This window comes from Geotrypetes seraphini, chromosome 3, assembly GCF_902459505.1.
Source record: "Geotrypetes seraphini chromosome 3, aGeoSer1.1, whole genome shotgun sequence".
NCBI classification, from domain to species: Eukaryota; Metazoa; Chordata; class Amphibia; order Gymnophiona; family Dermophiidae; genus Geotrypetes; species Geotrypetes seraphini.
In genome coordinates this window covers 373624036-373637448 of record NC_047086.1, presented here as the reverse complement: position 1 = coordinate 373637448, position 13413 = coordinate 373624036, and the positions used below count along the sequence as shown (strand labels likewise).

The window sequence follows — 13413 nt, the reverse complement described above, 5'->3', positions numbered from 1 at the left end:
ACATGGAAACTGCCTGTACATTATATAGACTCCTCCCACTATCAGGAGCAGAGAGTAGAGAATAGCATGGGAACAAATTTTTCCCCATCCCCATAGGAACTCATTTTCCCGTCCTTGCGAGTTCTTTTCCTGCCCCTGCCCCATTCCTGCAAGCTCCATCCTCATCTGTACAAGCCTCAAACACTTTAAAATCATGTGTTTGAGGCTTGTGCGGTTAAGGCAGAGCTTACAGGAATGGGACAGTGACAAAACTCACGGGGATGAAATGGGGAAATTGAGTTCCTGCGAGGATGGGGACAAATTTGTCCCCGTGTCATTCTCTAGTAGAGAGCTACTATTGGCTATTTTGAAAGATTCCGAGATTTATTTATTTTTTTCTGAGGACTGTAGAGGAAGAGATAACTACAGCTGGAATAAGAAAGGGAAGGGATCCGTTTGGAGTACACTTCTCCCTCCGTATTCACGGTTTCAGCATTCACGGTTTTGATTATTCATGGTTTTTAGCTTGCTGGCTCCTCCCCCACAAATTACATCAGCTTGCGTAGAGAAATCGCTGATTCCAAGCTTTTACAGAGAAAATCAATGATTCCCAGCACTTTCTTCACCGTGTTTTGCCTCTCTTTCAGGAACAGGCCAGGTTTCTCACCATGTTATTCGCGGTTTCATCATATTCACGATGGTTTTTAATAGAAAACAGCGAACAACATATGAAAAAGTTATTCACGGTTTTTCTGTATTTGTGGTTCTGTTAATCCCCTATCACAGCGAATACGGAGGGAAAAGTGTACAGAGAAACAACCTGTCTCTCTCTAGTTAATAGTTTGGTGGGAGCTTCCAGAAAATTTCTCTAAGCAGCTAGTTACCTCAGTACATATAGCTCTGGGGATCAGTGTCCCAGAACCCTGAATAGATTGGTAAAGGGAGAATTTATTTTGTCCTATTTACCTTTATCTTACCTGGTAGTGTCCTTCTGGCCTGCTTCCTGGGCACATAACCATCCATGGGGTACCATAGGAGGCTGGGGTTACACAAATGGCACTCAAACAGCAGGGAACTATCTCAAAGAGCTGACCTTAATTTTGGTATATTTTGCTGCACTCCACTCTAGCCACTTTGGAGCACATTGGATGCTGTATCAGTGTGCCAGAGGAACAGGAATTTGTATTGGAAACAGTGGTTTGTGTGTTTTGGAGAATATTTCTGTGAAAATGGCAATGCAAACTATACTATACAGTATAGGGAATCAATTCTTCAAGGGCCTTTCTGTTACAAAAGGTTCCTTTGGAAATTCCCAGGAAATTTAGACTGTACTAGAGAAAAACACAAAAGTAGAAGCTATAATAATCCTAGGTAGAATCTTGGCGAGAGGGAGAATTAGAAGTCCTTGAGTATGCACAGATGCATGCTCAAGGCAGGCAGAAGCCGGAACATCTTCTAGGCACCGGCACGATCTGTGCCTGCATGCCAGTGCCAGATGGAGGGGCGGTAAGTTTAAGTTGTTCGGGCGGGGGGGCCGGTTGGACTGAGGGGGCCATTGTGAGTGGGGGGAGCGATGCCGGTTATCGGGGGGGGGGGAATGTATCAAAGCAAGTTTCCATTATTTTCTATGGGGAAACTCGCTTTGATAAACGAGCATTTTGGATTACGAGCATGCTCCTGGAACGGATTATGCTCGTAATCCAAGGTACCACTGTAATTGAATTATGAAATCAGCAAGGTACAGCTCTAGCTAACATTAAACCAATGCTCAGTCTCAGAGAAACTATAGTGACACTGCTTTTGTTATTCTAGCAATAGGAAACGTGCTAGAAAATAATCAAAAGACTCGGAGAAAACACTGTATATAAGAGGTTAAGAACTTTTTCAGGCAGACTTCCTGTGCTTGGAGAAAATAATGATTATTAAAATTGGATTGAGCAAGCTGTCAAGATGGTGCAGGAGTGGGAGTGCCTTGTCATGGAAAAAAGAAGGCAAATAGGTGAAATCCTAAGGGGTACAGATTTTTGGGGCTGTAAAAGCTGAAAACCCCCAATTTTCAGCTGAATAGTGCCTAGAAGCATTAGAAAGTTCATTTGGCACTGCAGAAAGTGGGCCCAACCTGTATTTTCAATTTAGAAGCACATGTCAAAAAGAGGGAGAAAAACTTTCAGATTATCTCTGGAGTCTAGAAGCTCTGCTTAGGATAGTAGTCAGAAAGGATGGCAAAACTCTGCATGATATAACAACTAGTAAGAGGTGCTTTCCATGCTGACAGAATGATCATGTACCTGAGGCTCCATGAGAGAAAAACAAACCCTCCTGTGTTTTTACAGTTGCTCAAAGAGAAAGAGATGAAGAGGAGCAGGAGGTAGCAAGTCTGGCTTTATTGGGGGCAGAGAAAATCCCTGAACAACCTGCCAGGTCTTTTGTCGAGATAAATTAAATGGCTTGCATAACAGTCTATTAGGCATTTACAAAAAGAAATATCCTCCTTGAGGACACAGGATAATGCTATGTCTATTCCAAAGGTTGAAAGAAAAGTAGTGGCTATTTTGATGACTATGGACCAAGAGAAGAATTTGCAGACCCTAGTGGCTAAGCTGTTCCAGGAAGTTGCAGCTCTAAAGGAGACACAAATGAGAGAAAGCCAGAGAGAAAGAACTCCAGATATGACAAGAAGTACAGGGAGTCTCAAACATCTCTCAATGCACATTATCCCAACAGTAAGGAAAGCACAAGATCTACTTCTGACGACAGGTACTGTATACAGAAGGAAGCCATTGGCAAAACATTAACCCCACAGGCCAGATAGAGCAACATAGAATTCTGCGTGAAACTAAGCCCACCAAACTACAGGGAAACTTTAGGGGGATTCCATAAGGCAAACAGTTCCAATACCAAACCAGTGTCCACCCGAAGTTCTGCCTCTACTATACCAAAAGGATTGATTGGACCCACACTGGTAGTCTCTGTGAAATTAGAAGGGAACGCATTGAAGACAGTGGGTCACAGATCACCATCATCTTTGACTACTGGTACATTGTATATCTGAGGCATCAGCCTCTACACCCTGTAGAGGGCTTGGCCATATGGGGCCTCAATGAAAGCATCTACCCATACCGAGGTTATATGATAGTAGAAGTTGAATTTCCAGAGAAATCACAGGGGTTCAAGAAACTGTACCTGTGATGGTACTAGTGTATCCTGAAGCTTGAGGAAAGGACAGTGCTTATCGAAACTAATGCTAGTCTGGGAGATTGGCTCAAAAGTGCCAAGAGATGGTGGGTCTTGACTATGTCAATGTGCTAACTATCCATCCACTACTCCAAGACGCTTATGTTAAAGCAGGGCAGCACCACTCTCAGACCCATGAAGAAGATTTGGGCCCTGTTTGGTATGCTTCCCCCAAGCCATTAAAGTTAATGCGTGGAACAGTAACCTCAGTTACCAGCCATGTAGAGCTTACTTCAAAGCTGAAGAAGCAGTCATTGGTGATAGATACTCGAGAGCACTTTGGCAGATTATTAGTACAACAAGGCATATATTACCTGTCTCTGATCTGAAAACAAATGAAGTGCAGATGTGGGTACGAAATGAATCCAAGAAAAAGATCACTTTATAAAAAGGATCACAAATAGCCCATGTATATAGAATGGAATCCATCACTACAGGCTGTTCTCTGCAAAAGGCAAAAATGGATCTATCCTTGTTCCATTTTGGGGACTCACCTCTTCCTCCTCATTGGAAGGATAAATTAATGTAGCAGTTTTTAGACAAAAGCAATGTATTCTCAACACATGAGTAGGATTTAGGTTTTGCCAAAGAAGTAGAACATCCCATACTTCTGCATGATCCATGCCCCTTCTGGAAGAGATTGAGATTGTCAGTGCTCGTAGAAGATGTTAGAAAGCACCTGCGAGAGTTTTTGGATGCTGGAATCATCAAAGAGTCCTGAAGTCCATATACCTCACCTATAGTGATGGCTAGGAATAACAATGAGTCCCATATGCCTGTATATAGACTATTGAATATTGAACAAAAACCCATACCAGACCAGTACACATTACCATGAAGACATGATATGTTGAACTGTCTGATGGGTAACAAGTGGTTCTCAGTTTTAGACTTGAGGAGTAGGTATTACCAGATACCTATGAAGAATGATAAAGAGAAGACTAGTTTCATCTGCCCACTGGGGTTTTACCAATTTGAATGGATGTCTCAAGAGACCACAGGAGTTCGAGTACGTTCCAAAGACTCACAGAGAAGACGGTTGGAGACATGAATCTCAGTGACCTCGTTGCAATTTGAAGAACACTAGAAAAACATGAAATGAGATTGATGAAGACCCTTGTCAGGATGGAGGCACGGGGGCTCAAGCTGTCATTAGACAAATGCCAGTTCTACCTGCCTCAAGTTAAATATGTGGGACATGTGTCTGAAAGAGGTATTGCTATGGATCCAGACAAGATTGCAGCAGTTGCCACTTGGGACAGACCTACTGGTTTGAAAGCCCTCAGATCATTCCTAGGATTGTGTGGCTACTAAAAGTTTATACAAAATTATTCAGCAATAGTACATCTGCTGATTGAGCTCATAAAAGATTACCTGCCTGAAAAGAAAGGAGGAGGCAAAACCCAAAAGTCAGGGCTACCATACTTAAAAACATTAGACCCTTTTAGATCCAGATGGACCCAGGTGTGTGAGTGAAGAGACTTTCAAGAAGATTATCCACTGTTTGACAAATGCTTCAGTGTTGACTTTTGCAGACATTTGACTGCCCTACATTTTGTATACAGATGCTAGCCAAGAAGGGTTAGGTACAGTATTGTACCAAGAGTATCCAGAGGGTATGTGGCCTGTTGCTTTTGCCAGCTGAAAATTATCTGAACATGAAAATAAGTATCCAGCTGGAATTCCTGGCATTAAAGTGGACTGTAGTAGACAAATTCCACAACTGTCTATGGGATGCCAGATTCACAATATGCACTAGTGCTGCCCGATTCAGGAAAAAAAATTTTGATTCAATTCAGCTTATTGAATCGATTTTTCATTTCAGTTTTCCTGCCCAATTGGGTGGGGTTTTTTGTTTTTTTTCCCAAACATCCTGGTGGGTTTATTTTATAGCCTCTTCACTCCTTTTTCCCTCTCCTACCCACACTGGCATTGTGGTGTAAACAAAAAAGACTTTTCCTCTCTGTTAAATCCTAGCTCACGTTTGCAGTCTAACACCAGCTCTGGCAGGATACACATTTCAATTCTGACATATTGTAATCACAAAACAGAAAATAAAATTATTTTTCTACCTTTTGTTGTCTGGTCATTATTCAAATCATGTTGGTTCCAGGCTCTGGTTGTCTCCTGATAACTCGCTTGACAGGGTCTCCTTCTTTCTTCTTTTTCTGTGCTAGCCATCCATCTCTATCCTCCCTTTCCATTTCCCTTCCCTGGGAACTGGGGCAGCCATTCACAGAGCGGTGCGGGACAAGGCAGGAAGCGAGAAACTCGCATCTGCCTGCTTACCACTCTGCCGGTGCCGCTCAGGGAGAGAAAGCAGGAGAGAAGGGCAGGAGGCTGAAAGCTCCTGCCCTACAGCTCTGGACTGCCATTCATGGAGCGGCGAGGCAGGAAGTGAAAAACTCGCACCTGCCTTCTTGCCGCTCTGACTCTGCCGCTGCTTGGGGAGAAAGCAGGATGGAAGGGCAGGAGGCTGAAAGCTCCTGCCTTACAGCGCTGGACTGCCGGAGGAGTTAAGGTAAGGGGGGATTCTGCCTGCTTCCGGATGGGGGGCCCTGCCTTCCTGCTTGCCTCGGGTTGGGGGGCCCTGTTGGGGGGGGGGTGAGGTGGGGCCCTGCCTGCCTGTCACTAGGCTTCTAGGCCTGCCTGCCTGCCACTAGGCCTGCCTGCCCTATCCCGGCCTAGCACTAAACCACCAGAGAGGGGACGGGGTACAGAGCCTGGCAGGGAGGGGGACAGGGTGCAGAGCCTGGCAAGGAGTGTGGGGTTGGGTGCAGAACCTGGTAGGGAGAATTTGGTTCAGAATGGTTTTTTTTCTTGTTTTCCTCCTCCTGATTCTTGGGTGCGTCTTATGGTTAGGTATGTCTTATGTAGGGAAAAATATGTTAATTCCTTTTTCTCCAGACCCTAATTAAAAACAAGCTTTGCTCTGATACGACCCAGCCTCACAAACAATTTGACAAGCTTCTTAAACAAATCTTCTAAATAGCTTTTTTATGTTTGTTTATTGTGCTTTGTGGAGGAAAATAGTCTTTTGAAAATATGATTTTAAGGCAAAGTAATGTAAGTTGAAAGAATATTTTTTTCTAATATGCTAGTTAATCTACAGAACATGTTTATATAGTCCCTTCTATAAATAACTACCAAACCAATTTTGAAAAATCCTACAGCAGAAATGAATATGCTACCACTGAAAGGTCACTGCACCATTACAGTTTAGACTGCCATTTGTGAAATGGAAGACTACATGTCAGATCTCATTTTGCTTGTACTTTACCTGATGAAGTAAATAAAACTACACTAAAAATATTCTAAAGATCCAAATAAAACCACATGATTTTTTTTGGTTTAGGTTAAGCTGTCTTGTCTTATCTGAAAAGTATGTTGTTCATTTAAAGGTTTACAATAAGGCCTTGTTTACTTAGAGCAGAATAGAGTGTGTGTGTGTGTGTGTGCATAGGCCTATGATTTTTGGTTATAACCAGAAAACTCCAATAAACCTCAATAAATTTGGGTTTTCCATTTACAACTGAAAGACTCTGAAAATCATCATGATCAGTGGCATTCCAATGACATCTGGCTGCTGCTATTAAAGCTAGATGATATCAGAGCAAGACTTTGACCAGTCAATACTTATATAAGCAGGGAGATGCTAAGATATCAGCACCTGCTAGGGTCAAATCTGCTTGATCTACTCAAATGGAAGATAAGCAGTAAAAAACATGAGGAAGGAAAGACAAGTAAAGCAAAGAGAGACTGAAAATGGAGAGAGATCAGGGAAGGAAAGAAGAATGAGAAAGTAAAGAGAGAGCATAGATGGGGAAGAGATATTTTAGTTTTATAACATGTTGACCTTGATTACCAGCAATTGTTCACGTTTGTTACTTGCTAAATAAGTGCTAGTTTTAGGGCTTATGATGAAAGGAACAAAGCAAAGGAGAATGTGTGATGACTATTGGTAAAAAAATGAAAGAAAAGAAATATTTATGTAATTTTTATATGTAAAACTTGGGGCCCCTTTTACAAAGCCACAGTAGTGATTCCTGCACAGCAAATGCAATGCAGCCCATTGAGTTCCTAAGGACTGCATTGCATTTGCCGCACCAGGACTCGCTATCATGGCTTTGTAAAAGTGGCCCTTAATTTTCTGACATGAGAACACTGATGTAAACTGATATTTAGTACCCTTTCAAAGTATCTCAGCTTGAAAATAAACATACAAATTTACAATTGAAGGGCTTATTTCTAAAATTCTACTAAGTCCATATTTGGATTTGGAGGGTTCGGGAAATAAGCTCTTCAGTTTATAAATTTCTAGAATCAAAACCTTTTGTATGTGTAAAATATTTGGTAATATGAAGGTCATTTCATAAATAATGCACACTATTTTGGTTAATTTACATGGTTTTTTGTTTGAGTTTTTTTTTTCTTTCAAGTATTTCTTTACAATCCTTCAATATAGTCTCCCTGCATTGCAGTGACTTGAGTCCCAACGTCCAGGAAGCTTCATTATTCCATCCAAGACACCGTTTTTGTTCAGTTGCCGAATGGCTCGGGTAACGGTGGAAGAAAGTTCTTCCAGAGATGCGAAATGATGTCCATACATAGGTTGTTTCAACTTTGGAAAAAGGTCAAAGTCTGGTGGACTCATGTCTGGACTGTAGGGAGCACATGGTAACACCTCCCAGCTGTATTCGCATAGTTTTTCAATGATGATATTCCCTAAGTGCAGGCGAGCCCAAACAAGAGCAACTGAGGTCGGGTTTTGTGCATTTTTCTGCACTTTTTTTGCAAAAAATCACGTTAATACACTGCTGTGACACTTCGTCCACATGGAGCTTTGTGATGATGATGCCTTCATGATCATAAGCAAAAATCATAATTTGTTTGGCTTTTGATTGAGCTTGTCAAAATTTTTTTGGCCTTTGGGATGATGGAGCTCTCCAGTTATTGGACTGTGATTTCAGCTCCGTGGATATGGCTGGGAGGTGTTACCTCATGCTTCCTACAGTCCAGACATGAATCCACCAGACTTCGACCTTTTTCCAAAGTTGAAACAACCTATGCGTAGACATCGTTTTGCATCTCTGGAAGAGCTTTCTTCCGCTGTTACTGAGACATTTGGCAACTGAACAAAAACAGTGTCTTGGATGGAATAATGAAGCTTCCCAGATATTGGGACTCGGTCATTGCAAAGCAGGAAGACTATATTGAAGGATTGTAAAGAAATACTTGAAAAAAAAATAAACAAAAACATGTAAATTAAAAAAAAATAGTGTGCATTATTTATGAAATGACCCTCGTAGTTTGTAAAAATGTGTTTTTTTTCTCATTTTGGCTTTCAAAAGATCTTGTATTCTTTAGTGCCTACAGAAATGCTGCTTGAAGTATATAGCCTTGTATACACTAAGGAAAAAATTAAATGTTTTAACAAAAAGTGTTTGTGCAGTTTGCTTGTGGTGCCTGTAACAAATAGCGAGTTCATAACCCATCAGTTCTCCCAAACATCTGCTGAGTCAAATCAGAACCTGTTCTTATGGAAAACAAAACCCTGAAAAGATGACTGTGAAAGCATCATATGTATGCAGAAGTTTATTTTCAATACCATATATACTCAAGGTATGGTTTTAAGCTAAATTACTTTACTGGAAGACCTGAAGTGCTGCTTTGACTGCATTCCTCTAGTAGAGCCTCATCATAGAGCTGTGTAGACCAACGTGTTCCTGATGCATGAATGATACATTCCACATGGTTATATGTGGGACATGGATTTTGGCATAGTACAGGAAATTGTATATGTGCTCTGAGCTCTTTGAGGAGAATGTGCTCCTAGGATAACATGGCAGCATTTATTTTTGTTTACAGATCAAAGACAAGTTACTACAGCTGACAGAGAAGAGAAAAGAAATGATTGATAAATGGGAAGACAGATGGGAATGGCTCAGACTGAGTAAGGACATGGTTTGATTCTTGGTTTTATTGAGGAAGGGGGAAATGCTTATTCTTGTACATCTCCACTCTATTGCTGAACTCTTGAGTAGTCAATCCCTTCTTACGAGATCTCTTGTATGAAGCTTAATTTGCATAGTTTTGCTCCTCCTCTCTTACCTCTGCACCTCCCTCCAACTTCCAGTTGTCTTCCTACAAGTAAGACAATAGGAACTGGTCATTTCTGCTTGTGTTTATTTTTCTAAATTATTTTTTCCATGAGTTTGTGTGATTTAATTTTAATGCTGCAGAGGATCCCATTGGTGGATAGCTTTGGCTGTGGGAGATCACAGACGCTCAGGTGAAGAGTTCTTCCAAAGGTTTGGCTGCTTGGTAGTGCACCCACTTGGACAGTCTGCAATCACAGTTTAGGAGCTTAGGGACCATTCCCTTGGTGCATAGCTCACCTCAGGTTCGTCCATTATTGGGTTTGAGCGCAGACTGCGTGGCTCCATGGCAGTTTATCCAGAATTAGGGCCGACTGCATTCCTCCACCCATTAGGGGTGCGGGTTCCAGAAGGGGTGGAGGTCTCTGGCCAGTACGTTGGGCCCAGTACGTTGGGCCCAAGAAGCAATCAGAAGATACAGGCAGTCCAGGATCCAGATTTCGGCAGAGGACCTCTTGCAGCTCCCAACACATCTTGCAGCTCCCAACATATAGCTTGGCACAGTAACAGGCTGACAGCCCGGCAGATCAGTTGGGGAGGGGGGTTTCTCCAGAATTGCATTTTGGGAGGTTTAGAGGTTAGTCATGGGTCCCCCACCTCAAAAATCCTAAAATTGCCATTTTTTATTTTTTATTGTAGCTATCCCAGACAGTTTTTGGTGCTAAAATCACTGTCATAATGGCTATTTTGGATTTCCCAATTTCAAATTAAATGTGTTTATCTGCCTCGGAACACCTAATTTTTGCTCAAAAACAAGTGGGATTGACTTCTCAGGGCTGGATGCAACGGATGGCAATCAGAGGGGCATCCATGTTCTACGTGCCGCACAGCATATGAAGGGGGACAGGAGCCACTGTGTTGCCCCTCCTGCTCCTTTGGGGGATCCTGATACCCAGTCCACCTGAGGAGCTGCCAAAAATGAAAATTTGAGCCAGGAAGCAGTGTCAGTGCTTCCCTGGCAAAGCACAGCCGTGATTCAACGTCAAAACACCACAAACATCACAAGATGAGTTCACAGGAGCTCTCTGCCACTTAGGGGCAAGGATTTCCCCCTGAATTCATCAATATGAACTTTCAAGCCTATTTGATTAACAAGGGCCCCTATAAACCTATCTGGGATTGTGGCCTTGCTTGCACTAGGGTTTCCTCTTCCTAAGAGCGCAAGTACCCAACAAAAGTGCCATCCGCAGTCAGGGGACAGTCTGCCCGTGGAAGACATTGATGATTAGTATTCTGTTTTTATACATTTATTTTCCCTGACTGGAACTTCTACAGTGGGGATGCTGCTGCAGCCACAGGACTGCAGGACCCAGATCTCGGTGACGCTGATAGGGATGAACTTGGAATCCCCAGCTGTCTGGTCATCCAATCAAAAAATTCATTATCCCAGGACAAGCAGACAGCATATTCTCAACATGTGGGTGACGTCACCGATGGAGCCCCCTAGCGGACATTTTCACAAGCAGACTTGCTTGAAGACCTTCAAGCTTGCGATTGGCCTGCGCATGCGCGCATGCCCCTACAGCCCGACCTAGGGCATGTGTCTCCTCAGCGTGGCCTCAGTTCTATGTTTTCCGCGGAGCCAGAAATACTGCTCCCTTGCTTCGCGTGATCTCGTTGTCCCTCTTGCACTGCGGCTTATTTGGTTAATTTCAGTTGTCGCTGTGCCCGCGTCTTTATTTTTCTTTTTTTCCGTTCGTATATTTTTGACTGGGTTAACTGGTCATGCTTTGGCCGCCTGGCCTTGCGGGGCCGCGGCCATCTTTTTTCTTATGTCCCGGCCTCGTTACGGGTTATCTCCATCGTTGGTGTGTGGAGTGCCTGGGTGCGGAGCACAGCGCTGAGTCGTGTCCACGTTGTGCGACTTTGCAACCGTGGGCTCTTCGTTGGAGGGTGGCCAAGATTCTCCAACTCTTTGGCCCCATGATCCTGTGGAACAGGCCTCAAGCTCGGCTTCGTCACCCTCATTGGGTGCCTCGGCCTCGAAGTCCTCAGCCTCAAAGGCTCCAGCCTCGGCTCCTCCTGCTACTCTGGTCTCGGGTAAGTCTCCTCTTTCCTCCTCAAGTGTGCCGGCAAAGAAGCCTACCTCAGAGTCTCATGTCAGTGCCGCTTCGTCGGCGTCTTCGAGACATCATTCTAAGCGTGCCTCCTCACGTAGGGAATACTCTTCCTTGAGGTCGTCCCTGAAGGAGCGAATTGCTGCACCTACGATCCAACAGCATTTGGTCTTGGTGCCTATGTTCGAGGACATGCTTAAAGCTATACTTACCACGCAGCTTTCCTCGGTGGTGAGCCAACTGGTCCCGACCTCGATGCCTCTGACCTCGGTCTCGACCCGACCTCGGTCTGACCAGCCTGAGCATCCTTGTCTCGGGGCTGTGCCCGCAAGACTCGTCAGGTTCCCTCGAGCGATTCTTCATCCCCCAAGTCTCCTTTGACTTTACGAGGATCCAGGACAAGGGCTCACTTTTCACCCGCTACTATGTCGAGGCTTGCCCCTCCTAAAAAGCTCCGGTCTTCTCCGCCCCTTCGGGGCAGGTCTCCAACCACACAGCCTTCCAGGCACACCCTTGTCCTCAAGTTGGACTCTAGTTTGCGTTCCCCATCGAGAAGGATGCCAGCCTCTAAGGGGTCTTCTTCGAAACCGGTGGAGGAATTTTCCTTTGCCCTGTCTTCTCTGAGGCTCCGCCAGCTGATTCCTCGGACTCCGGGGTCCTCCCCGGTCCATCTTGCACGGGGTCGTTCCTCAACGCCCCCCAGATACTTTAGTCGAGCCTCTTTGATCTCCCATTCGCGGGACTCCGAGGCCATGGCTTATTATTCGAGGGAAATTTCTCCCTCTTTCTCGGCTGCCCCCAGATCTCGCTCGGGGTCTCCTCAGGAGGATGGTCTTCTTCTCGAAACTCCTCCTTTACTTGTTTCATCTCTGACATGGGTAGGGCCTTGAACCTGGACCTCCAGTCTTAGTCCCGTTATACACAGGAATTCCTGGTGGAAATGGGTGTTGATCATCCACCCCGTGAGGTGCTGCGCTTGCCATTGCACCAGGTTCTCCGGCAAACATTTCTCCGGAACCTGGAGACCCCCCTATGCAGTCACGGCCATTCCTCCAAGTTGGAGTCCCGTTACCGGATGATCCCGGTTAAGGGGTTTGAAAGTTCTCAGCTTTCTCACCAATCCTTGGTGGTTGAGTTTTCCTTGAAGAATTCCAACCCCTTGAAGGTCTACGCTGCCGTCCCTCTGGGCAGGGAGGGCCGTATGATGGACAAATTTGGTCGCCGTCTTTATCAAAACTCAATGATGGCGAATCGTGTCCTCAACTATAACTTTATCTTCATGTCCTACCTCCGGTTCTGTGTGGACGCCCTCCGCTCATTCTGGGAGGATGTGCAGAATTCTCGGCATCAGGAGTTTCGTCTACTCGAGGAGAACCTCTCCCAGCTCCACCTCTATATGTTTCAGGCGGCCTACGACGCCTTCGAGTTGTCCTCGAGGGTCACGGCCTTTGCGATCGCCATGCGTCACCTTGCTTGGCTCAGGATTGTGGATATGGATCCGAATCTACAGGATCGTCTTGCCAATCTCCCGTGTATGGGTCATGAGCTCTTTGATGATTCCATCGAGCGGCCACTAAGCGCCTCTCGGAACATGAATGGTCCTTCGCCTCTCTGGTGAGACTTAAGCCGAAGACCCCTCCGGCTTGGCAATACAAAATTTCTCTCCGGAGGTACCCGCAGAAATCTTGATTCATATGAATCTTGACCATTCCCTACTATTTGGGAATCTTACATCCACCAATTTCTCAGTAATGAATCATTTAAAACAATAAGGAAAACTCATGTCTGTTCTCGAGCTATTAGAAATTGTTGCAATTGAATAGGATCCCAAAATACATATTCAATGTCTTGTAATATAACAAGACATTTACATGGAAATTTTAGGTAAAAAGATGCCTCAAGAGCTAAGACTCTTGTTCTTAATTTCAAAAATTCTTTCCTTCTTAGTTGCATAGCTCTTGAGACATCAGGAAAAATTCTAACCA

General features: G+C 44.3%; 1 protein-coding gene across 3 annotated transcripts in view; it reads left to right on the top strand.

The window, feature by feature from the left end:
* The window catches only part of SPTBN1 (spectrin beta, non-erythrocytic 1), a 569130-nt gene that overhangs the window by 484584 nt on the left and 71133 nt on the right, over window positions 1-13413 (top strand). For all 3 annotated transcript variants that reach the window (XM_033938993.1, XM_033938994.1, XM_033938992.1), the window contains one exon: window positions 9082-9166. In XM_033938993.1, coding sequence (XP_033794884.1) covers window positions 9082-9166 — 85 coding nt within the window. The remainder of the gene's footprint in view (window positions 1-9081; window positions 9167-13413) is intronic.